This window comes from Platichthys flesus, chromosome 13 (genome assembly GCF_949316205.1).
Source record: "Platichthys flesus chromosome 13, fPlaFle2.1, whole genome shotgun sequence".
Classification (NCBI taxonomy): domain Eukaryota; kingdom Metazoa; phylum Chordata; class Actinopteri; order Pleuronectiformes; family Pleuronectidae; genus Platichthys; species Platichthys flesus.
Genome location: NC_084957.1, coordinates 15,842,062 through 15,867,790, shown reverse-complemented (window position 1 = coordinate 15,867,790; position 25,729 = coordinate 15,842,062). Strand labels below are relative to the sequence as shown.

Sequence of the window (25,729 nt, the reverse complement as noted above, 5' to 3'; positions counted from 1 at the left end):
AAATAAATGCTTTTTGTCAAAGTTATGAATTAATTTGACAACATTGCAATATGACTGGAAATTTCAGCCGAAAGTTTCTACTCACTACAACAGAGGATTAGTGCCAATTAAAGAGCGAAAAAATTGTGATTTCAAGATGAGAAATAATTATCTTAACCCTCGTTTCTCTCATCAAATTATTACAACTTTGTCTTAATGACTTTTTTTCTCAAACAATTCCAACTTTATTCTTGTAATATTACAATCTCTCTTTAAATTATGACTTTATTCTTATATTACTAATTTCATTGGATTTACAACTTTATTGTTCTCGAAATCACATTTTGTTCTTCAATGTGACCCTAGTACTCCAGAGTACACATCGAAAAACTCCCAGCATGCCTTTCTTCACACCACCTACTTCCGTGTACCCATCATGCCGTTTCAGAAACATGGCGGCTGAGTTTTCATAACATCGATGCCTTTGCGATCAGTCGTTCGCCCATTGCACCAAATAAACAAGACAAGAGTTGTGTTGCAGTGGATTTCACACGATGCCGAAGTATTACGAAGATAAAGAGACGGATGACAGAGCCTGTGCTGGAGTCAGAGAAGACTTTAGAGAATGTCTCCTTCGACACGACTGCGTTGTAAAGGTACGTAGTTCTTGTCCTCTGCTCATATACAGGTGAGCAATACAGCTGCAGATTAACTGGTTTAATACGAGGCTACATTAATGTTGAGTTACTGAACCACACATCAGTTTTTATCTCCTGTCTATATGACGGTAAAGCCCCAGTCATCACTAACATCACAACACAACACATCCACCTCACTGTCAGCCAACCCAAGGAGTTGAGCTAACATGCTATGCTAGCCCCACATCCTTTCATTCCCTTAGCTTCTGTACCACCAAAGTCCATTCAGAAAAGTAGCAATTAAACATTATGTCGTAACTTGTATAGCTCATAGTCATCGGGTTGGCTAAATACAGCTAACGCTAGCTTTAGGTAGCAGCAGTTAGAGGTTAGCTAAGATGCTGCTCTGTCACCATGGTTGACGGTGGCATTAACTAATGTAGAAATTCAAACTACTGTCCCCCTGGTGGTGAATAAATGTAAATTTTCCCTGCTGACGCTCTATACAGTTCTATGTAATTATTATGGAGTTCATGTTATGTATGGAAGATGATGCATTGCAGGACCTAAATAGTTTCTTCCAGTTCATGGTTATTTTATAAGAGACAAACCACTAATATTTCATTATATTTTTCATCAAGCACACAAGAAAAACAGTTCAATTAAAGGCCTGTTAGTTGGCCTCCATCTTCCTACACTGCACAGTTCAGCTCCCAAAAATGAAGCCAGGCGTCTTGATCGCCACCTGGTGGCTGGCTAATTATATGTACTAAGTAGTAACTTAGATCCTTCTCCTTACAATTCATGAAGTTTTCTTTTGGAGGAAAAGCTACGTCAGATGGAAACTAGTAAAAGCTGCAAGTCGATCAATATGCCCCAGGCTTTTTTACTTTTGATAAAAATCTGTCAATAATAAAGAGTTGTTTGGGTCCTATGCTGACAGGGATTTTGATTGGATTAAAAAAATAGACGAAGGCTAATGTTGTGGAAAACAATTATAAGGACTCTAAATTGATAAGATAAAATGTCTGACTTGTTGGTTATTTTGTCAGGAGGGGAAACTGCCCAGCGAGTGCTTGAAGGAAGGCCACTGCAAAGCCCTGCAGACCTCATTCTTTGAGTGCAAGAGGTCGATGGTAAGTCTGCGCTATCCATCATGTTCTGCTTCCTGCATGTTCAGCCCAGATGTCACCTGTCACCTGAATGTTACAGACATTTACATCTGTCCCAGACAATCTCCTGCTGTGGGCCTCATATGTAAAGGACAAACTCTGGATCCTTTTCCAGATTTCCAGTCTGAAAATGGCTACACAGAGATAATATGGGATTCATGTTTTAAGCAAATACTGACCAGTCTCTGTCCTCTATCTCAAGCTGGACACGAGGTCACGATTCAGAGGAAGGAAAGGATATTGAAGCACCAATGAAATGCTGATGTCGCTGTGTCGTTGAGGTTCCTGGTTGAGCAGCTGTAAATACTTCTCTTGTTCACGGGTCAGTGTACGTGCAGAGACCACATCCAGAAGACATTTGTTTCAAAAGCAGATCTCAAATGACCACGAAACGTGAAAGAACAATGGTCATTGATGCTCAAAGGATTCATCAACTCATCAGTAAAACGCACTGACTGGAGCCTCAAGCACTTCCATTTCTTCTCTTAATTTATGTGTTATTTTGGATTAATGAGTGTGTGTTTAATGATATGATTAAAATAAATAAAAAGGACTTTCCACAAAACTTTTAATGTCATGTCATTATATAAAAACACCAGAATAAATTATACAATTTCCTGTGAATTAAGAACCTGTTAATCATGGTGTCATCATACAGTTGAGTTAGCAAATTAGTCTTTACAGTTTTAAGCAGTGCAAAGTTACAATATACAGTTATAGATAAATAACCCTACAGTTGGTTCCTTTCATTATTAAAGATAAAAAATAGCTGCTGGTTTGTGAGAGCACACTGAGTTTGAATGTGGACTAAAGAACAGACATGGTGAGTCATCACTTTAAAGCAGCCATCATCATCTTCTCGAACTTCTTCATATCCACCTTCTTAATAATGAAAGCCTTGTTCGTTGACTTCAGGAGGCCCAAGGTATCGACCACCATCATGCCTCGCGTGTGCGTGCCCGTCAGCTCCACGCTAACAGCATAGCGGTCGCTCTCTGTGATGAACGAGTCGTCTACGGCGGCCGCCATCGCGTATGAGTCGCAGGAGACGAACCCTGAGCCGGCGACAAACTCTTTCTCGAATCTCTCGCTTTTCGACATCTCAATGCTGTAGCGGAAGATCCGCGCCATGAAACGAGCTTTGTCGGTGTCCTGTGCCAACCAGGCGTCGCAAAACTCCTGTAAATACCATCAGCGACGTCAACAATGAGATCTGCTCCACATCTCTTAAACGAAATCTTTAACATTGTTGATGTATTACATTCTTATAAGTAAATTCTCTATGAGCTGTGATATTTTCAGTTATATTTGTTGGATGTATAAATCTTATTGTAGTCACTAGCCGGTATCAGTCATCTGTGTAAAAGACTGAGCCTTACCCAGGACAGTTTGCTGTAGCAGGTAAACTCCCAGCAGGCCAAGTAAGTGGGACACTGGAACTCGTTGAGTACGATGTAAGCAGCTTCTGGATCAGCAACAAAATTAAACTCTCCACAAACCGTGATGTTTCCCCGAGCTGGCAAAACATACCACAGAAAAACCACAGATCAAAACACTATTACAGCAAAACATAGGGGAAACAGAGGTCGTGGATTTGAATCCTGAAATAATTTGATTAGGTACAAAAACTGTGTGGAGAAATGTTTAAAATGGGATATTTACAAATATATTATTCACTATTCTATACAAACAAAATTTCTGTCGTAAAAGGTACATACATATATTGTTTTTATTTCTCTTGTCTACCTCATTTTGTCAGCTGCTGTCTGAATTGAATTTCTCCAGTTTGTGATCCATAAAGTTTTATCTTATCTTAAAAAATAATAGTTGTAATACAGGAAGTTGCAACCAGACACTATTGAGCTTTTTCATGCAAATAGTTATTTAGATTATTTTACTGACATTCAGTGTTTCCTCCCATGATGTAGAGCCCTCGCAGTTTACTTGGTAGGGACGGATCCAACCTCACAGCCAGAGCCAGGTTGGTAAGTGGCGCCGTGGCAACCAGAGATACCTAGGGAATAAACACAGATGTAACACATACAGGAAATGTTTTATTTTTTAAATTGAGCGTTGTCTCTTTCACACCTCTCACCTCTCCTGGGTTTTCATTGACGATCCTGATCATCGCTGACACGGCGCCCTCCTTCTGAACCAGATCCAGGCCGGGGGGGTTGGGGTCAGGAGCGTCTCCGAGCCCGTCCTGTCCATGGAAGTGTCCCGCATTAATGGTGTTCCCCAGAATCGGCTTAGCAGCACCTTTAAACACTGGAATCTGGCACATGAGAGAAGAGTCAATTAATGCTTTACTGCTGTTCATAGTTAGGGTACAAAGTATTAGAATTTGGGAAATATGAATATATACAGTTAATTCCATGGGATGATATAAATTGAGATAATTACGTATATATTGCAATTCTTTTAATAATAAAAACACTTTTTTATATTTTATTGCCATCATACTATTACTTTAATATGAGGAAGACAGTATTGTCATTTGACTGTTCCTATTATTTTGTCTATGGAGACTTGAAATTAAATTTCCAGAGAGTTTATTATTTCCTCATATAATGTGTTAATTTTTCTAAATAACATCATGTATGACTTGGCTATAGCCCAACAACCCTACTACTACAAGATCAAATGTGGACATGATTTATGTGTAAATGGCAAATTCGATTGGTTATTGAAACTTGCAGTAAAAAAAATTCATAAATTACACTCGCAAAGGAGCACATTTGTTCTTCATCAATAAATCTCAGTTTGAATATTTTCTTTCCAAATGTACTTCCTCATATTTTTTATTTAATGTTACTCTCAGTTTCTATAGCAAGACTAAATGGTTTTAACTGTTGGGCTCCACAACTGTGGAATAAACTGATCTGTGTCAATCAGACAAGCTACCTCAGTGTCCTTGTTTAAAACTCTTTAAAAAAACGTTATTTGTACTATTATCATGAAATAGCCAGCAGAATGGAGGCTGATGAGGAATGATGGGCGATTACAGTGGTGACAGTCACCAGCTGGATGGAACCGACAACGCCGCAGCTCATGTTCGATGCTCTAAACCTCTGGATCACCTGATGCTCCGCTCATCTACTGAATCTAACTGAGCTCTCAGTGTTTGTCTGGTCCCTGCAGTCACGAGGCTCGAGGAACAACAACTCAACTGTTGAGCAGTTTTATGATCAGAAGCCTTACTCGACACGTGGCCAGAAAGTTTACGTCAGACAGAACCTCGAGCAGAAACACTGATGTGAGACGATGATAAAATTATCTGCACTGGACAGAAAATGCACCCACCTCCAGTTTATTACAGGCTTGTAGAACACGCAGAACGTTCTTGCACACGTTGTCCACCGTGGTGTTTCCGTGCACACAGGTGACGCCCAGCAGCTCCACGTTGGGGGCGGCCAGCGCCAACATGATGGCCTGAGCATCGTCCACACCGCAGTCCACGTCTACCAGCAGCTTTTTACTCATCATGGACCCCGAGGAGCACAAACCTTAGTGCAACAAGACCTAATCATATTAGGAAATGATTAAACTCAGAATAACATTCTAATTCTAGAACATCACTGACCAGCGACTGAGTGTAAAGCAGAGAGACGTTGGTGTCTGCAGCCTGGAGCTCTTCCTCTCACACCTGAAGGATAATCAGCTGCAAACAACCTTTGTTACCGTTACAAAACAGATAAGAAGCTAAAGTTAATAATACGTCCGGCTGAATGTTTTCCACAAATGAATGAAAGACGTCTCTGTTATAACAAAAACACATGACAGCAAAATAGATAACAGACATAGTAGATGATTTGTGAGGCAGAAATGCTCCTTTACTTGAGGAATACGTAAAAAATAAATGTTTTTGTAACTGGCATTTTCATGTGGATTAGTCATGGGTCTCTGTAAGCTAGTTTGGATGGTGAACATCATGCATATTCATTTATATAGATAATTGGGATTATAAACAATGGATCATTTCCTTTTATTTCAGTTATTTTGTATTTGCCTTGTAAGAACTGGCTGAATGGGATTAAATACAAAACAGAGGAATCGTCAATTATCAGTAGTTTACCTTTCACACACTAACACAAACCACTGAGACACGTGAATGAGCAGCAGGTCTACGGTCATGAGTCTGTCTCTCTGGTGTGTTTGAGGGTGAGTCTGTCCTACTACTGTGTGTGTGTGAGAGTCTGTCCTACTAGTGTGTGTTTGTGTGAGTCTGTCTCTAATGTGTGTGAGTGTGAGTCTGTCTCTCTAGTGTATGTGAGTCTATCTCTCGTGTGTGTGCGTGTGTGAGAGTGTGTCTCTCTATTGTGTGTGAGTCTATCTCTCTGGTGTGTGTGTGCGTGTGTGTGAGAGCGAGTCTGTCTCTCTAGTGTGTGTCCGTGTTTGTGTGTGTGGGAGAGTCTGTCTCTCTAGTGTGTTTGAATCTGTCTCTCTGTTATTTGTCTGTGTGTCAATGTGTGTGTGTGAGTCTGTCCCTCTAGTATGTGTGTGTGTGTGTGTGTGTGAATGTGAGTCAGTCTCTCTCTGGTGTGTGTGTGTGTGTGTGTGTGTGTACCTCACCTCCCCACTGAGCAGGTGAAGGTTGCAGCGTTAACTCTTCTGAGGACAAACAGTCTCTGTCTAAAAATCACCGCCATGCAGAACAACACCGATCTGAGAGGAGGGGAAGACAAGAGGTCTCTCTCCGCAGGGATTTCTGTGCACCACAAAGAGCAGCGAGCCGCACAGTGTAGTTCTCTATCTAAACTAAACACTTAATTTAGTTTGATAACGTCATCATCCGATTTACTGTGGCTGCTCCTTAATCGCTTTAATTTATTATTTTTATTCTGTAAATCGAATGAGTTTTTCCCATCAATAAATTACGAATTAATTATTTTAGAAATTTAAATTAGTATTTTATTGTTATCAGGTGATGTCAGATATATTTCCTTGGTCACGGCCCAGGTTCACCATCCAAACATCAGTACTAGAAGCAGAGGGAATCTGCGCGTTCGTGACAATGTTCGGACTTGAAAGGGTCATGTTAAGGCTGCTGTAGTGAGTCATCTTTATTACTAGACGATTTATGTTAAATACGCAAATACCGGAAGTACCATTCAGAGGTTGGTTAAAGTGCGACATTTTTATTAAATCTTAATTTCTTTATACTCCAGTTTTCTAAATCAAATTGTCAGATAAGTTGTTATTATTCTTTTTTAATCGAAGCACTTCATTATTTCAACATTCCCTCTCTCGGGAGTCATGGGGCAGAATGAAGCCAGAGAGTTTCACTCTTGGAAATTTGGTGCAGCTTGATTGAATTTAGCGAGAAGGTCGGGTCTTGTGCTCTAGTGTTATTATAGTTCCTTGTGGAATATGTGAAAATATCAAAAAAAAGCATTATTCAGTTTTTTTTTTTATGATGACAAACAAACAAATATTCTTGAAGGAGGAAAAACGATGATAATGATTTTACTCATGACGCCTCTTTTAATTCACTGGGACAGTAACTTAGCATCAACAAGCTTTTATTCATTATCCAGTTTCAGTTCTTACGTCTGAGGGGGTGCAGGCGTCTCCTGACCTCCCCCGTCCAGCCCCGGTGCATGTAGAGCTCACCATAACTCACTCAGTAACAATGGATGAAAATATGACACCAGCCATATAGACATTAATACCTGTAAGCAAAATAACATCTGAAAAATAAAAATCACTGTCTCTGTCTCGTTGTGTACAATAAGGTACATTAGAGTCCGCAGCAGGTAAACGGACAACAGAGGAGGTGTTGATGATGATAAACTGCAGTTTTCATTTTCATGCAGGTTGAATTAAAAAAGAATTACATTTTTAAGATTGAAAGACAGCCTGATGTTTATTATTTTTTCTGGATATAGCCGGCTGGAATGCCTTTAATATATTGATTTTATTATTTAAGATTAGAATAATAAAATAATGTGATGCACAAAACTCAGAAATCACATAAGAAATCATTGTTTTACAGACACTGGTGGGTGAAGTGTCTCATGAGTTTACTTTTCTGAAAGATCTGTGCTTGTTATGGTGTTGAGTATTTGTGTGACTGAAGAGGAAAGGTGATAGGGAGAGACAGTAGGAGGAAGATGAACGACTGCAAAAAAATCGGATAAACAAATTCAACAGCATCGTGTTAAAGTTCAGGTTAGGTCCAGACGGACATCTTAACAGGCAGAGAGTTTGAATGAAGCTGATGGATTTAAAGAACATTTAAAACATTTGGCAACTTAACATGTGGATGGCTCCAAATGGCAGAAGGTTTTATTTCCCTCATCACCTGCTCGAGATTTCAAGAATAAAGTATTAATATTACAAGAATGAGGTAATGTCCACCTAGTCTGTGTGGTTGTTTCTTCTGAATAGACAACTTTATTCTTGGAATATTATGACTTGACAAATAACACAAATTGTTGATGACCTGAGCAGAGGCGCACTTTGCTATTGAGGTTGAAAATTAGGGAATTCTGCCGAGAGGTTGTGCTTAGTGTCGCCTTAAAGAATGAAACTGTCATTCTTATTTTTTATTGTCAACATATCTAATGAAAAGTCTGAAAATAAACTGTGCTGGTCCTTTTCTCAATGTTCTCCAGCCTCTGTGCCGTCTCTGCAGCATCAGGCCATATACTTCAGAATGAATATTAGAAATTAGCCCCAATACATATCTTTTTCTGGGAATTGTACTCAAATGTGTTGTTTTGGGACAATTTTCACGGGTGGGTTTCTGTATGCTTGGTCTGCTGGTGAGTTGTTATGGCAGAAGGGTGGTTTACACAGGTTTGACTCACAACTATAGTACCCATGTTCCCAATAGTGAGGGATGGGATGTTATCCTGTGCAACAGTGTGGCTCACTGGTGTGTTTTTAATTCGCTGTGGAGTCACACTCTATGTTACGACTGAATATCCCAAATCAGGCTTTGGAAACTTTAGAAAATCCCTCTCGGCTGAATAAATTCATTGCTCTTCATGGGATATGTCGACAGTGATAACAGCTAAAGAGGATTCCCAGCCTTATTCTGTAGCTGACAAACTGGTAACATCAAATAAAAGCAGTGTGGTCACGTATGGACACCTTCAAACCAACATCGTCTTTCTACAGACTGGGATATTTGCACGTCTTATTTCTATTTACGTCAAAATCGCAAAGCGGCAGTTCGCTTCCTGATGCTACGACTGGTCCTGCAGCTGGAGTCTGGACAATGGCTAAAATGAAACACAGAAAGTATCTTCTGCTTGCGGCTGTGAAGAGGCTGTGTGTCGTTCTAGTACTGTTGAGAAGAGAGAGAGGAAACTGCTATAAAACGATCTACAGTAGCACTGGCACTTGGACATGAATCATCTTAACAGTGACTAAGCACAAAACATAGGGGGTGTTGTTCCAGTCCGTGTTTTTTTTCTTTTCTTTGTGTGGTGCCATTAGTATAATCTCCCCGCCTTCAGTCTTTTTGGTTCAGTGTCCACTTAGGTCTCAACCTTCCCATACGTCCCCTCTGGGGGGCGGTATTGTTTGGGGAAGGCCTTGAGCTGGAGAGAGTTAAAGGCGTATTTACGACATCCCACGTTCTTCATGGTGTTCTCTCTCCTGCAGCCCTCACTGTGGACACACACAACAGAGGCATTATATACATTCCCAAATTCAAATAGAGCCTGACCGTAGACTTTTTAATATAGCACATCATAGCCGGAGCAATCACCACCTGGTGGTTGGCTGCGGTACAAGTCACAAACCTGCCTCCTCAGTGTTATTGCCTGGGACAGGGACCAAATCATTTTTCTCAAAAAGATGATATTTGAGTAAAGATATACAATTATGTTTTAGTTTTCTATTGAAAACTACGTTTATTTTTCTTTATTCAAGTTTTACATTTATATATATATATATAAAAAATAATAGTAATTTATAATAAACTTTAACAGTTAAGCTGTATGATGTTAATCCTCAATAACGTATCTTTGTGATAATGGTTTGATAATGAATCGCTGCCAGTTTTTTTCTTTCTATATATCAGCTGATATATCTGTATCTCTGATATACTTTTTACTCTTGAATATTGGAACCAGTATAGACCCGAAAAAATCCATATCACTCGGGCTCTATTTTTTCAAATGAGTGTGGGTGCCGGGACTGACCTGCGCATACAGTCCAGAGCCTGGTAGAAGACCTGCGGGGCCAGGGCGTGCTCCTGCTGCAGGATCTGACACTGCTCTAGGGTCAGAGACATAGCCGTGCGGTCCTTGGCACTCTTACAGCTGGTGAAACGCACTCCGTTCAGGCGGCGACATGCCTTCAGGGTTCAGAGAAAGATGTAAGAGGAGGAAAAGATGGAGCTTTTCAAATTTCAGGGGCTGAACACATGAATGCATGAAAAGCACGTCTACCTCGGCCGCCTGCCACAGAATCTCCACGTTCTTGCTTCTCTTGGCGCTCACGCTCTGGCTCAGCAGCTTGAGCAGCTCAGGAAGACTGCTGGTGCTGTGGGAGCGGGGGAGGCCTGAGGAGAGGACAGAGGGGGCAAATGAAAATCCAATCACTGATGATGGTTTGATGAACGTGTGAAGACTCACTCTCTTCAGGCAGGACTTCTTTAAACTGGTCGTAGTATGAGCTGAGGCGAGTCATGCTCTCCGTGTTGATCACATCCTGCAGTGACGTATCACCAAACCTGAAAAAATGTACGATATTAGAAGAGAGAGAGGGGGACAGTTTTTTGCCGTTCACCTTTCCATTGCTCTGCACTCAGTGACTCACTTCTCAGCCAGCGTCTGCTGCTCGTTGATCCCCACGTTGAAGAGGATGGGCTGCACGCGCAGCAGCATTCCGTTCTGGATCTCTCTCGGCAGGGAGTCAAACATCGCTCCGGGCATCGGAACCCTGACGTTGAAGCCGTTCCTGTTCCCTGTGATCACTGGCATCATGTCGGGGGCAAAACCCGAAGTGGCTTGTGTGACTTTGAAGGTGACGTTTCTCAGGTCCATCACTCCGACACTCATGTCCTCCAGCATGGCCAGCTCCTCGCCTTTAAGACGGGGGAAGGTTGCACAGAGCTTCATGATGACGTTAATTCACAGTTATGATGTATGATAATGTCAATCCAACATTCACAAACTAAATGATATAATATAGAAACACAAAGAACACTGGCGTCTAAACATCAATTCTGCAGGTTTGTGTGCGTGTCTTTAATTTGGCACAATATGTCAATAACTGACTTTGATGAAATATAATGGAAAGAAAAATCTTGTAATGTTTTCTAATGAAGATTGTACCAATTTATAACAATTTGGTTTATGACCTTTGAACTGCAAAGCCAAAAACTTGAAATCTGGCTCTGGAACCTTTGCCTACTACTTTTGATGTGTTTGGAACTTCTTGATTTCTTTGTGGCTCACAAACAAGAGCAAACAGAGCGATACTCTCACAGTGGACTTACCATAGGTGCTGAGCAGACCCTCATACTGCACCAGTAAGCCGATGGTGTGCAGCTGCCTGAGGAAGCCTGAGTCACACAGACAGTTCCTCAGCTTGAGAATGAAGCCACAGATCATAGCCGTCAGCTGTAAGCAGCACAAGTCGTATCAGTACAGTGACGAGCAGTCAGGTTTTTGTTTTGCATTTTCCACATCTAAAGTTTCATGAACATTTCGTTTATCTGGAGCTAAACATGCATTAAAAGACATAACAGTTGGGGGGGGGGAGGCTGACGGACCGTCTGGCAGAAGACGACGTCGCGGCGGTACTGCATGGTGAGGCTCATGGCGATGGTCGGGGCGCTGTCCTGCATCAGTAGAAACACCATGGCCTTCTTGGCTTTGTCGCTCATCAGAGAGACGCAGTCGGTGTGTGTGGTGAGGAGAGGATAGAGGGCGTCGCTCCACTCGCCTGCAGACACCACGCACAGGTTAAACTCGCTCACACACACACACAGGGCACATGCAGACACTGGACCTGTACAGTTCATATAATATAAGTAATATAAGTTCATCTGCATAACTGAAATCCAAGAAACAAAATTATCTTAACAACATTAGCCTTTTCTAAAACGTACTATGTGTCTTAATTAAACTTCTTTGTTAGAAATCTTCTGATTCTCTTAAGCTTTAAGAAAATATTCTAAAATAGAAAAATATTTTCTTAACCTAAAATTCATTACACAAAAATAATACAGTAGCTGGTCTTCTTTTTTTTTATTTTATCTTGCATGTGATTTGTAGAGGACATATTGCTCTCACCTGGGGACTTCTTCTCTACTTCTGGACTCTTATCTTCAAGTGAAATACAGAGAAATAAAAACATGAAATTAATTTTAAAAAATGGTCTAGTTTTACTTTCAATCCTGCATTGTTTAATATCAACATTCAGCGACACTGGAGTCTGGTGTGAGGATGACGAAGATGAAGGCTGACAGGTTGAGGGTGACGAGGCGGATGCGCCGACAGTGAGGATAATGGAGGATGACGTGATGGTTGAAGTAATGATGATGATGGTGAATCAATTATTTTATGGTCAGGGTGTGATTACTATGGATACCTCTTAAAGGCCATTGGTTCATATGAAGCCTCTGGTCTTCGAGGACTGAGGTGAGATCAATTAGTACATGAATGACTGATTGAACCTCATTCACAGATTATATAGCAGATATGTGTGTGTGTGTGTGTGTGTGTATGTGTGTGTGTATGTGTGTGTGTGTGTGTGTGTGAGTGGGTTGCACCTTTCTTGGTGTTACTAGGCTCCTCGTCGGCGAGCAGGAAGACGTCCTCAGAGCTACTGTCACTCTGGAGTTTGTCTCGCTGCAGCAGCCGGTCCACCCTCTGGATCACACACTCCAGACTCTTATTCACATTTAACCAGTCCTTCTCCTGCATCAACACACATCATAAATGTTTAATGCACGTTGTTCAGATAGAATAAAAACCACACCCGAACAGGGGCCTTCAGGCTCTGTCTTACCCACTCCTCCTTCTGTACATCTGCGTGCACGGAGCACCGCTTGTTTTTGCTCCCTTCGCTGCCCTCTGGAAGAGCCATGTGGCGAGAGGGTGAGGTGGCAGCCCGAGACGGGGAGGTGGGGTTACGAGAGGGGGAGCGGGCTGGAGAACGAGAGGAGGGCGAGAGGGAGGAAGAGGACGGCGAAGGGGTGCGCTGCTGGATGAACTCTGGGCGGGCGGCTGCCAGGGCGAGGATGGCTGAGGACAGGAGCTTGGAGTCGCACGCGGCCACTAACTGACGAGTCTGCAGAAGGAGAGGAAGAGGAGGCGGACATAGAGATGAAATGTGCTTATACAGGCGACATTAGGTGAATGTAAATCAACTGTGTCTCCAAACAACCCTATTTGAAGCTATGGAAACTGGAATTACAACCCTGCAGTTTTATGCCTCTGTCAATCAGTCTAAATGCATTTTTCTTTGCCAGGTCACTGTGACCTTTGACCTTTGACCACTGAAATCTCACAAGTTCATCTATGAGTTCAATTGACAACATGGTCAAAATAATTCTCTAAAGGCAGTCTCGAGATAAGTTGATCTGTGAGTCCACATGAAGATTTGGACACATTTTAAGATATTCCCTCAAGAGGTTCCTGAGATATCGTGTTCACAAGATTGGCACAGACAACCAGAAGACTAAAATCAAGATGGTGTCGTATCTCTGCTTCAGATTTTCCCTGATTCCTCTGAGTGTTGCGACATCCGACTGAGAAGAAACACTTGATCGTCTTACCTTCTCTGTCAGGATGGCCAGGGTTCTCTCCAGAGCGTTGGCCGAGCGTTCCTTGGCAGCTCGCGACAGCCGTTCGGTGTAGTAACACACTTGCGTCTTCAGAGTGTTGATTTGACCAATCAGCTCCTTTGCTTTTACCACATCCTGAGGCTGGTATGTCTTTGCTGTAGAGCCAGCAGAGCTTTGTATGTGCGTTAACAGAAAAAAAACAGAAATTAACGAAAGTGTTGGATACAGAGCAACAACAACACACAATCTGTCATCGATTTATACACATAATCTCACCTCTCCTCCTCATATGTGCTGATTTACGAGAAGCAGGTAAATGAGAAAATCATAGAGTGAGATTAATTAATAACTTACTCACTAAAATCAAACACCACCAAGAACCACATGTTTTTTGTTTTCCTCCACTCACTGTTTTCTGGCGTCCTCGAGCTTGTGAAGCAGTTTTCGGAGGCCGCAGCCTTTAAAGCCTTGGTGATGGGCTGCAGGAGCTCCGATGGTCACGACATCATACGTGTGGTCTGAATTGAAGGGCAGTGTGTGAAATAAGATATTGAACCATCGGTATCATCAGACGTCTGGACTCACGTAATCGTGTGTGCACAGATACCCACCGTAACCGGACTCTCCCTGTACTCTCATCCTCTGGATATGAAGGTTAGTGGGTATGAACTCCAGCTTCCTCTCAGCTTTCAAGGTGCTCGCCTTAAAGGACGGACCTGAGAGGACGGAGGAGGTCACAGAGAGGTCACATGTGGCTGTATGGCATGAAGGTGAAGTTAAACGTTTAGTTTGGACTGATATCAACAGAGATTTTTTATTTGTTTTTCATGTAAAGACACTTCCACTTATAAAGTTATTAGAATCATTAGCGATGGATATAAAGGTACAGTGTATAGAATTTAGTGACATCTACTGGTGAAGTTGCATGTTGCAGTTGAATTCCTCCCACCTCACCCTCCAGAACCAATGGTAGCATTCAGCTGTCATAAAAGCTGAAAAGGTTTTTAGTTTGTCCAGTGTGAGCTTCTGTAAAAATCATGGAGACCTCCGTATAGAGTTTGTTTGTTCGTATGGTTTTTTTTTAGTTTCAAGATCTTTGTTTCAGATTTGACATGTGAAATCTGTGGTGTCTGTTTTTCTCACAAAACAGTTTGTGGTTCTCACCTTTGTACTCGTGCAGGTCACTTATGGTCTCCTGGTAGGTGAGGATGATGGTCTGGTACTGAGTGATGATCTGCCTCCTGAGGTTTTCCCAACACGGAGACAGCTCGCCCAGTTCCTCCAGCTCACACACCCTGTGAAGCACAAAGGCATTAATGATTCAGACATCCAGCTAATGCACTGATGAGCTCTCAGCGTGAAGCTGGTGCAGCTGCTTCCGTTTATGTCTCTGAAATAAACACAAAGGTTGCACGTCTCCATTTCCTCACATTATTAACATCACAGCAACCATTAAGATGGTAATGAGGATGTTGTTTTTATGGAAGTTTCCTGGAAGCTGGTGAAAGGAGAACTCAGGCAGCTGTCTTATGCGAAAGAGTTTAATGTGGACTTGATGCATCATGGAGACCAGAAGGTGGAACAATATACAAACGCTAACAGAGTAACATGAGCAACCATCACCCTCAAGTTTGAAGATGTCTCCCACAGCATCCCAGTATATCTACTTGCTTCACCCATTCTAAAAGGACATCCATGAATGGCTAGAATTGCTGTGGCTCTCTAAATTACATGTAGGAAATGTATTTTATTTATTGGAAGTTAAGCCTAAATTATGCATTCCTAGATCGCACTGTGTCCTTACATCTTGATACTGGTGAAATATGCAAAATATCTGAAGTTGGTGAAAGTTGAAGTTGGTGTCCTCTCTGTCTGGCTCATCTGAGTTAGATATGAAAGTCCCTAAGCGTAGACGCGACAATAAATGTTAGTTTGTCCGTTATCTATAACCTGTCCTTGGGTTAAGCTTAGAGAGAGAAGGGAGTATCTGTGGAATTAGACAGGCGTTATTCTCCTGTACAGATATAATGCTATATACACTCTAAACATAATATACTGTATCTCACAATGTGTGAGGATGGTTAAAAAGAACATCATCCTCTGGGGTAACAAAGATATAATGTCCCCAAGGAGACAGGAAAAATATCTTCTCTTGATACAAACACACACTTAAAGACAATTATCATAAAAATGATGCCATACTCTTATGATTGGACTTAAAACCAAGTCAGCATTTTCCGGAATTTATCGAGAGGGGCTGTGAGAACGACAAAGCTCGAGTCAGTTACTCCAAACATTTTCCTTTTCCTGCCTAACCCCCAATAAAATGTCAGAGTGACTCCATGTGGGAAAACAGCACGAATTCACAGCGAGTGAGTGGATGCTGCTAACACATTATAGATGCAAAACTGAATATGCCTGGAGCCTGACACCAGCATGACAGCATGCTGTGTGTTAAATCGTCACCACCTCCCTACAACTCCATGCTGCTCCCCCGGTCAGACATTCTCCCTCTGCTCATTCACACCAAGACAATGATCAGGAAGTTACCTGACGGCATCTTCCTCCAGCAGCAGCTTGACAAACTGTCGAGGGATTTGCAGGGAGAGGGCGCTCTCAGCCATCTGCTCCAGGATCCGCAGGTGGTTTCCATCCGTGGTGGGGAAACGGTATGTCCGAGACATGACGCCTCCGAACACTGGACAGAACATGCAACATTACAGCTGAATCGAATTGACGCGAAACAGATGTCACCTGTTAATATTCATATGGAAACACTCACCAGCCTTCAGCTGTGGATCTTTACACAGGGACGAAGACTTGGATTTTATACCCCCGGATTCAGTCAGGCTCTCATCAACAGGGAGAACCATCTGACACAAACACACACACACAAACAGACACACACACATAAATCCATCAGAACTTCACGTCTAACTTCCCTGATCTGTAACAACTGGACTCATCAAAACCGTATCACCAGAGTACAAACAACTAAAATCCTTAAGATCACAAGTGTGTTATGAAATAAGACGCAAACATAGAACATGAGCTTGAAAAACAAATGAGGTAATGCTTCGGTGGATTGATGTGAATACTGATGGTCTTAATTACTCAGTTTTTCACTCACTCTTCCATTGACAGTGTCTCCTCTCTGTAACCTCGCGACAGGAGCCCTCTGCTCGCGCTTCTCCTCTATCTGCCAGGCGATGACGGTGATGTTGCCCACGCGCTCGCTCTCCGCTGACCTGACACACAGCGACATCAAGTGAATCAAACCCCCCCGAACTCGAAATTCAGCAGGTCATTAAAATTCTTGTGGTCATTTACTGAGGAAATTGTCTCTGTGCGTTACTTGAGAGTCAGGTGCAGTCGGTGGTGTTTGTCCTGCAGCAGCTCCTTCACGGAAAACATGGACGAACCAAGCATGTACATCTGTCGACACAAGCGCCAGAAGGTTTTAAATAATCCTATAAACTTTTGGAATGAAGGTTTCAAAGGAGATATATCCTGCTCATATTCATGTAGAAATCAATGGTCTTGTAGATCATTGCTGTAGATCCTTTTTTCAGACTCTCTCTGAAACACCTTCAGGTATTTAAGGACTTTAGGCTTTGTAACTTTGCAGAACAAAAAGCCTTTACAACACACTTGAGTAAAGGCAAAAACAAAAAAATGCACCATATGTTTCCTTTAATAAATGAGAATGTTCTTCATTTCCTAACATGGGATTTAAAGGTCAGTGCTTTGGTAAAAAATGATTCGAGGTCTGGGGCTCACCGTGCCCTGTGTGCGATCCTTCACATCATAGACCGAGAGCTTGACCTGAGTCTGCTGATTGATCAGAGAGTCCTGAAAGAATGCTACACTGCTCAGGAAGATGGGGTTACTGGTCCCCTGCAGAAAGAGAGACAGTGGGAGAGAGAACAATTGATGAAGGGGTTTGGAAGTTTCCAAGATCCGACAGGAAAGAAGAAGGGCAAGCGAGCAATTGGTCACCTCAATGATTTCAGTTTGAGCGTGCTTGGTCCAGAAGGCCTGGGGCGGCGTGGTGCAGCTGATGGCAACAAAGCTGGTTGGCTTACGATCCAGAGACGGAGTAACCAGTTCACTGCAGGCTGCCACATAAAAAAAAAAAACACAGTAGGAGATTACAAACTGCAGGATTTAGTAGCTGCATGGTCACTAATCCTCGGCCACGGGAGGAATGTACTTAAATTCTGCATCTCTGAGTTGTTAGCACTTGTTGAGCAGCAGTTGCATTTAAGCTTTCAGGTTGAGCGAGACGGTCAACAACCTTTTCCACAAGTTTTAGAAGCAGCCTTCTCCCATATTCAGTTCACACACTCCGGACAGTTCACACATGTAAACCAGGTTTAGTCTTCATCAGAAGTCGCGCCTAACTTTATCTCACCCACTTCATGTTATACATTTGGGCATCAGATATAAAATTCGTTGGAGGTTCTAAAAGTTCAATAGAATATTTGTCAAAAAAATACAAACACGTTGATGAAATGAAACGTTTATTTATGGATTTGTTGGGCACACTTTTTTCGATTTGCAGGTACACCCCTCGCCAGTAGGGGCTGCTGCAGCCCCCTCAGCACTTCCTGAATGTAGAGCAGAAATATTGATTATTTCATGGCTACAAATGGTAATTTACTACTTAGGATGATAGATTAAAGATGGACGACATGGCAGCTCCCTAATAGTGAACCCAAATCATCTTGAATCCCTACCTGGTGGCCGGCTGCAGGATAGGTCGTAAACTCTGCCTCCCCAATGTGAGCACATGGGACATGGACCAAACTAATATGTCAAAGTACACCTCAAATAAACTTTTGGCTAGAAGTGTCCCAAGTATTGCACTTCCGTAACCACTAGTGTGGGACATTTCTAGGCCTTTTGCTTTAATGTAAAGTGTCCCAAGTAGTGTCCCAAGTATTTTATTTCCCTAACACCAAGACTGGGACATTTCTAGGCATTTTGCCTCAAGGATAGGAGCCTAGAAGTGTCAGGCTCATTCTGATTGGTCCGGACATTTCTTGGCATTTTGCCTCAATGATAAGGTCCAGGCTTGTCTTAGACTTGCTCTTAGTTATGCTGTTATAGGTCTAGAAGGTAGGGGGACACATGACACAAGGAGCTTCTCTTTCAAGCTTCTCCTTTCCTCTTCTCAAATCAGTATTACATCAAAGTAATTCATATCTCATCAATACGTGTTACTGACTTGACCCCTTCCCCGGAGTCCCTTTGCCTTATCACCGCAGATCCAGGGCTGTAGCTGTGGCCACACCATGGATTACGATCTGTGGATCGCGTTCAGAGATCGTAATTGTGGATCCAGTTTAGCGTATTCTGTATCGTGCTGGCTGATCGTAATAATAATGGCAGATCCTTTATCCTGTTGACATCTGATAATGGTGCTGTACCATGACCGAGGTGGCAGCTGATGATGGATCCTAATTGTCTGACTCTTCATTGGTTGAATGTGCATAGGGGCGGGACCTTGAGACCACGGCTCCACTCGTGATCATAACTGAGCAGACTAAAAACTTTAGCTTCTTTTAGTGGAGATGCATTGTCCAACCTAATGTATAGTCTGGCTTGGGCCTTTTCATGTAATTTGTTAAGTGTACAACTTAGTATAAATAATTTAGCATTACTAATAGATAGAAGGACAAACACTGTTAGATCTATATGTAAAATAAACATGAAGTGTATCGTTTACATACCCACACTGAACTCCAGCACAGGCTCGTCTGGATCCTGGCTTTTGCCTGTAGGACGGAGTAAACGGGGGGGGGGGCTCTCGTTACGTGCCCTGGTATTTCATCATCAGTGAAGTGAACAGGTTACCATGGCAGCAGTTTCTTAGTTACCTGAGAGCGCCAGTCCCATCATCTCAGCAGAGAGATCAAACGTGTTGGCCCGGTAGACTGACCATGGCCGATGGCGGGGGCTGCGCTCCCTTCCGGACATGGTTTCACGTCAGGGGACGGGGATTGATTTAGTATTAGAGGGACCGCGGAGCAGAACACCTTGGAGCAGGACACAAATCCAATCGTTTTGTCACGCCAGTTCTTTGAGATATACGTGAGACGGTTTCCCTTGTGTGTTGATCCGAGCGGTCACACGTTCGCCAATGATAAACCTGCAAGAAAACGAGAAGAAAACTCAAAAAAGATCATCATCTGTCCTCAAAGACACTGTTGAGAGACACTGCTCATGTTCCACCTGTGGATATGGATATCATCCTTTCATCAATGAGGCGGGAAACTGATAAAATTAGAAAACTGTTCGTAATTAGTCATTTAAAGGACGCCACTCAACTGGCTGCACACGTCCACAGCATCACATCAATGCTTTCTTCTATTCACAAGGTTAAAGTGATAAAGATCGCTGATGTAATTTGGCTGTTTGAAGTCTGAACGTTCCACTCTGAGATGAACATGTGCAGTTTCCTGTTTGAACCTCTATTTGTTAATATTCTAATTTAAACAGTGGGAAAAAGCTTCTGTGCGGAGAAGTGAGAGTTTTCACACCACATGTAGGAAATGAGACACAGCAGCAGCAGACTGATTCTGTCTCCTGATGCTATTTTTGCTCGTGTGATGTTTTTCCTTAATTGAAAACAGAGGTCTGCGCTGCTCACAATGACAGGCACATGGCCGACAGGAAACAGAAAACCTTTTTTGACTAAACATAACTTTAAATTAATAATTTCATGACCTTCTTATACAGTATACAAGAAGAATTCCAATATGGTAAATGGACTGTATTTGTATTGTGTTTTAGTCTTATCGACCACTCAGAGCAATTCACAGTATCTTGCCAAAGGACACTCAGGCACGTGGACTGGAGGAGCAAGGATCGAACTACCAACCTTCTGGTTAGTGGACAACCTGCTGTACAGTATTTGGCCCGATGTCTAAACAGTGTCAATAATAATTAAAGGCCTTCTAGTAGTTTTTGGTCAAACAACAAATTACTGTATGTGTAGGAATGAAAATTATATCAAGGATAAGCGGTATAGATAATGGATGTTTGCTCCGGAGTGAAGGTTTTGGTTTTAAAGTCTTCTTTATGGTCAGAAAATAACAAAGACTTGGTAAACAAAACAAGTTTTACAATTCTAAAGTACATCAATTACATATCATACCTCCTCACTGTGCTGCACAATGCCAAAGCAATATATAAATATATATTGGACTTTTTTTATATTGATGAAAATTATATTGCCATACATTTTTCTATCATGTTTGATCCAATCTTTCAAAGTAAAAGGTTTTCTAATGCAAAATTCTTCATGTAAAATGCTGCTCATGTTTTTCTACCTGGTTTACAGTGCACCTCCAACAAATGACCTGGAGCAGTGAGACACAGGAAACTGAGTGTGCCAGCATCGGAGATTTGGCTGCTCTGAAATATTTATATCCTCTGCTGATTCATTTCCTCGGTCTGCTTCTCTCTTTGATTCACTTTGGCTTCATCATTTCTCTTGATTGAACTGATAGAAGACAAAAGACGTTCGGAACCACTGCCGGGCCTTCACCTCTCCATACTTGTATATGTTTATAAGCTCCAGAGATGCCTTTGACGTGTCTTTCTCTCTCTCAAAGAAATTGATCCGATCTATATTTTTGTCTTTGTCCTTGTTTGAAATTTTCTCCCTGCAGTTTCTCTGCTGGTATCAGTGGAAACCAGGAAGTTTATTTCAACAAACAAATAGAAGAAGGAAAAAGAAAGAGGAAGAGAAACACCTCTAAAAGGACTGCAGTTACATAGAGCTTCCAGTCTTAACGACCAAGTCGATAGTCAGTAGACTAGAAGTCTACTTTCGTCCATTCGCACATGCTGCACAGCACCTATTCTCTCACACACCATTCACATATTTAATCTGTTATTTATGATAATTTTTTATTCATTGGTTTTAATGATAAACGGTTGTACTCTTACTGCCCCCTCAAATTTATATAACAGTGCCCTCACTTCAGCGTTTTGCTATACACTGCTGCTAATGTACAAATCTATACATGCTGTACTGGTGGGCCTCTGAGGTTTTGTTGAATTAAAGGCTGCCTCCAGCCTCCGAAGATAAGTTCAGCTCCTGTTAACTACAACAAAGCATTGATATAAAGCACAGAGCAGTGAGTGGAGGAGAGAAACATGGATGAAAGGAAAGAAAATGTAAAAGGTTAAGAGGGGGAGAAAGGGAGAAAGGGACCCAGCGAGTGGTCTGATGACTAACGTGAGCTGAAAACTCAAATGGCCCCAGAGAGGTGAATCTTTACATTTCCTGTGGCACGTCAGAGTCAGTTAACATTTCCATTTCACCTCTGTGTGTGTGTTGTTTTTGCTTAGCGTGATCAACTGGAATAAGTGTCACTTCCCTTTTCCCCCGTAACAAAACAGACCTGCTCGACCGAGGTGATATCATGAACTGTGTGTTTGTTTATCTGTTTTGTGTGTGTTGCCATTTGTCCGATGACAAAGGGTGAACGAGTCTGTGTTTGTGATATTGTGCATCCATGTGCAATGACTTCAGTTAGGATGTCTATTTTTACACTTGACAGGGTTTGACGTCACACAGCCCACGCACAAGAAAACACCATCTCCCTGTGACACACACACACACACACACACACACACACATACGCAAATGTGACAGCTAAAAGTGTGATGATCTTTGCCACTTTAATATCTGTTCTGGCAGCTTCATGCGAGACCAACAACAGATGACGATTACAGCGGGGATCCTCTGCCTCATTAGGCTGAGGGGCATTAATTGTTGTTGGGGGCTGTCTTTTAACTTCCTGTGATCTTCGCTGCCTGTGGCACTGTGGGAAACTCTCTGGGAAACCCGGAGTGGACCCATTGCTCAACCACAGGATGTCACAGATCTTATGACTCAGTCATCATATACATGTGGTCTGCTTGACGGGAGACCAAACAGCCAGGAGTGGAGCTCAAACTATCTGTTAACAGATCAAACAATGGGCAGGTTTTGTTAATTAAATCATCAGACAAGAATTTTTCCTACTGGCTTCGAAATGTAGACTTGGTGTGTTTCTTTCTTTTACACTGAATAGGTTTCGACCAGAAGTGCTGCAATGGGGAATTATCTTCACTATCGTTAAGTCTGATTATTATTTTCCTGATTAATCAATTAAAGAATTGGTCTATAAACTCAAATCAAAAGCCACACTGTGATCAATCTGGACCGAGGCCCACATCTACTGATGACAAATGGAGGATTAAATGATTACTTGTTATCGGCCGATACACAAAGTCCAGGCTTCAGAATTTAGTACCGTGAAAGAAACGATATAAGAACATCGGAAAGAATTTATGATGTGATACATTGAAGAAGAGAAAATCCACCAGATGTAGGAGCTAGAATCAGTGAATGTTTTGTTATTCTAGCCTCCAACACAAGTAATCCACTACAAACATATTTAATAATAATAACGTCTGACTAATCAATCGTCCATTTGTTTTCAGCACCTCCTGGGAGAGTGGATGTGGGCCTCAGCTCATATTGGTCACAGTGTGGCACATTATTCTGGGTTGAAAAACCGACCCCACTGACGAAGTGCCACTGAGCAAGAGGCTAAATCCCATCCAGCTCCACAGCGGCTGCACGTACTGTACGTGACCTCTGACCTCCACAAACCAAACCAGGTAAGGGCCGAGACATGTTCTGGTCTCTCAATCTTTAAAGGAAGGTTTTAGATGGTGAAAGCGGAGAAGATGCGAGATTACAAAAGGCAGAAAGATTCAGGCAGTCCTCACTGCAGACGGTCCTCTGGGACGGTACGGAAACCCAAATGACCCAGTTAGTGCGGCTGGCGGCACACAGCTGGCCCCCTGCAGCTGCTGTCAGAACCGGCTGCACTGCAGTACCTCTCTCTCTCTCTCTCTGTCAGACCTGTCCTCCTTTAACTTATCTCTCCCAAATGTCTCACTTCCCACTCATTCTGCTCGGTCATCAACCCTGTCCCCTCTGTAAACCTGCTCCTCTTCTCCACATCCATGGATTGATTGAGTCCAGAGCTGAGCTGTGCCAAACGGACGTCCCCAGAGTCTGATCTACAGTCGTCTATTTGATGAAGAAATGTCACACGGGTGCGCTGTAAGCAGAACTAAATGTTTTTTTGATCTGAGTGATGGAAGAGGAGGAGAATATGCAGAGGAGTTTACTCATTAATCCACTACGGCAACTGGAAGGGACACATGTGAAAAGAAGCTATGGGATAAGTGAACATCAGAATATGACACCATGGAGGATGATGACGATGCTGATGAAGATGATGATGATGAAGATGATGATGACGATGATGATGACGATGATGATGACGATGATGATAATGCTTAGCTATCAGGAGGAACATTCAATGAACAAACCACAGTGCAGATGAGCAGCTTCAGAAGTCTCTCAACATGCTTTGTTCAATTGCTCTATCAAAAATCTTTATCCGAAAACAAATCAGCACAGACAGATGAAAAAAATAATACATTTACAGCTGGAAGTTGACAAAATAAGAGCTTGGTTTAATTTAACTTCCCCTCTCTCTCTCTTATAAATAGAGTGAAACGGTGATTCAACAGATCAAATCTAATCCTTTACGCTCGGCTGTGAGCATCTGGGGAGGCCTGCAGGGGAATGACACTCAACATCCGGCATTACACCTAATGTGCTTTAAAAAATATACATACATATGCACGTGATAAGCAACATGCTCCTGACACGTCAGCTCTAATGTTTTTCTATGCACGACAGTGGGTGTCATCCTGGGCAGAGGCTTAGAAATAAACAGGGCAGAGCTGTCCAGTGTAAATCTATTTATGGCAGGAGCATATTATCCACTTTCTCATTCACTGACACTGGGACAATAACAAATATTGCGTCATGATATGAGCTGATGCTGAGGCTGTGTGCTGCTGCAGGGTTTTACACACCATCCTGCACACTCCCATACAGGCCACAGTACATAGAGATATATATAAAAAACACACACACACTCGACATTAGAGATGATGCTATAGCTGTGAAAATGTCTCATTTGGATGCTGTGTATCATCGACAGCATCACAGAGAACAGACGCCCTCGAACAAACCGTGACGCGGTGACACGCACAGCGAGAATGAAAAAATAATAAAGGATAAATGATAAAGAATCAACGTGTCTTACCGTTGAGAGCAAGGCGATGGTTTCTTCTCATATTGATGCGCATCCTGGTTCCACACTCGACGACGTCTGCAGCTAGGACTCGCCCTGACTCCCTGTGACACAGCCCAGCGTAATACCTCCACTGGCTGCAGCTCTCCACTGTGTCCACACGGAGGCGCAGTCCACCCAAGCTGCAGGGACGACTGTGCTTTTGTTAATGGGTGGAGTAATAGTATCCCAAAATAAATACATTAGAAATATTTAATGTAGAGGCACATGTCTTCCAGGAAACAGGATACAAGAAGCAAATTATAAACTCTCAACAATCTTTGGATTTAGCTGCTCTTGTTTATATTGTTAATAATTTGTAATCCGTCATAAATATATCAAGTCGATACTAGATATTATTATTGCAGATTTTTCTAGTTCAAGAGGAATTCCTAGATCAAAATTATGATGTAAGACACTAACTATTATAATACACTGCTTGTAGTCATATTAACAATATACTGATTCATCAAGAAGATGTTAGAAACTTTACAAATAATTGCAAGTCAAATTGATAAAAAAGGAATTAAACATTCTGTGAGACCATAGGGACAGAAGTGAAAGTGTGCAAAAACAGAAATTGTCAGGTAAAGAGACACAAGGACATACATGTGTAGAAAACTCAAAGCTATAAAAACAGTATCTAATATCAATTATGTTTTGAAGGAAAAAAGTATTATTTAACGTCTCATTTTGCTGAAAAGTAAAATTTTAGATTTTTTTTTGGGCTGATGAATGTTCAGGTTGGATTGAGGCCAAGCACCTCAAACCTTTATTTACACCTCCACCTCAGAGAATTAGTTTCTGACCTACTATCCCCCCCCCCCCCAAAAAAATGTATGGGTATTTGGGAAATGCTACCACCTCAAGTAGCCTAATCAAACATCACAGTAAAACATTTGAATTATCCAGGTTCAGTCTCTGTCATGTCTTTCAGGTCCATGATACTGTGGTGGTCAAGAGGAA

General features: G+C 42.1%; 3 protein-coding genes across 7 annotated transcripts; 1 reads left to right on the top strand and 2 right to left on the bottom strand.

Moving 5' to 3' along the window:
• Window positions 1-397: 397 nt before the first annotated feature.
• On the top strand, window positions 398-2,354 carry LOC133967239 (cytochrome c oxidase assembly factor 5). Its single transcript, XM_062402553.1, has 3 exons — window positions 398-635; window positions 1,670-1,753; window positions 1,992-2,354. The coding sequence occupies exons 1-3, from the start codon at window positions 534-536 to the stop codon at window positions 2,031-2,033; spliced, it is 228 nt and encodes a 75-aa protein (XP_062258537.1). The 5' UTR covers window positions 398-533; the 3' UTR covers window positions 2,034-2,354.
• si:dkey-4e7.3 (uncharacterized protein LOC402865 homolog) lies at window positions 2,341-6,493 on the bottom strand. Of its 5 annotated transcripts, none has more exons than XM_062402548.1 (7): window positions 6,362-6,493; window positions 5,373-5,461; window positions 5,093-5,295; window positions 3,885-4,064; window positions 3,692-3,803; window positions 3,169-3,305; window positions 2,341-2,968 (listed from the first exon to the last, which is right to left on the bottom strand). In XM_062402548.1, exons 1-7 carry the CDS (start codon window positions 6,436-6,438, stop codon window positions 2,621-2,623), a joined length of 1,146 nt encoding a protein of 381 aa, XP_062258532.1. In that variant the 5' UTR covers window positions 6,439-6,493; the 3' UTR covers window positions 2,341-2,620. The 5 variants fall into 5 exon arrangements, with proteins under 5 accessions (XP_062258532.1, XP_062258534.1, XP_062258533.1 ...); XM_062402550.1 differs by having other exon boundaries at window positions 5,373-5,450; window positions 6,362-6,422; XM_062402549.1 differs by lacking the exon at window positions 6,362-6,493 and adding an exon at window positions 5,865-6,082.
• A 779-nt stretch (window positions 6,494-7,272) lies between these two features.
• Window positions 7,273-24,835, bottom strand: inpp4aa (inositol polyphosphate-4-phosphatase type I Aa). The gene is made up of 24 exons (XM_062402547.1): window positions 24,737-24,835; window positions 19,424-19,695; window positions 19,277-19,321; window positions 17,541-17,659; window positions 17,322-17,438; window positions 16,897-16,976; window positions 16,672-16,789; window positions 16,324-16,414; window positions 16,092-16,239; window positions 14,706-14,836; window positions 14,153-14,257; window positions 13,951-14,059; window positions 13,818-13,835; window positions 13,533-13,713; window positions 12,764-13,045; window positions 12,525-12,672; window positions 12,046-12,078; window positions 11,523-11,695; window positions 11,247-11,370; window positions 10,565-10,832; window positions 10,381-10,478; window positions 10,195-10,307; window positions 9,946-10,100; window positions 7,273-9,409 (listed from the first exon to the last, which is right to left on the bottom strand). Exons 2-24 carry the CDS (start codon window positions 19,521-19,523, stop codon window positions 9,277-9,279), a joined length of 2,889 nt encoding a protein of 962 aa, XP_062258531.1. The 5' UTR covers window positions 19,524-19,695; window positions 24,737-24,835; the 3' UTR covers window positions 7,273-9,276.
• Window positions 24,836-25,729: the final 894 nt, after the last annotated feature.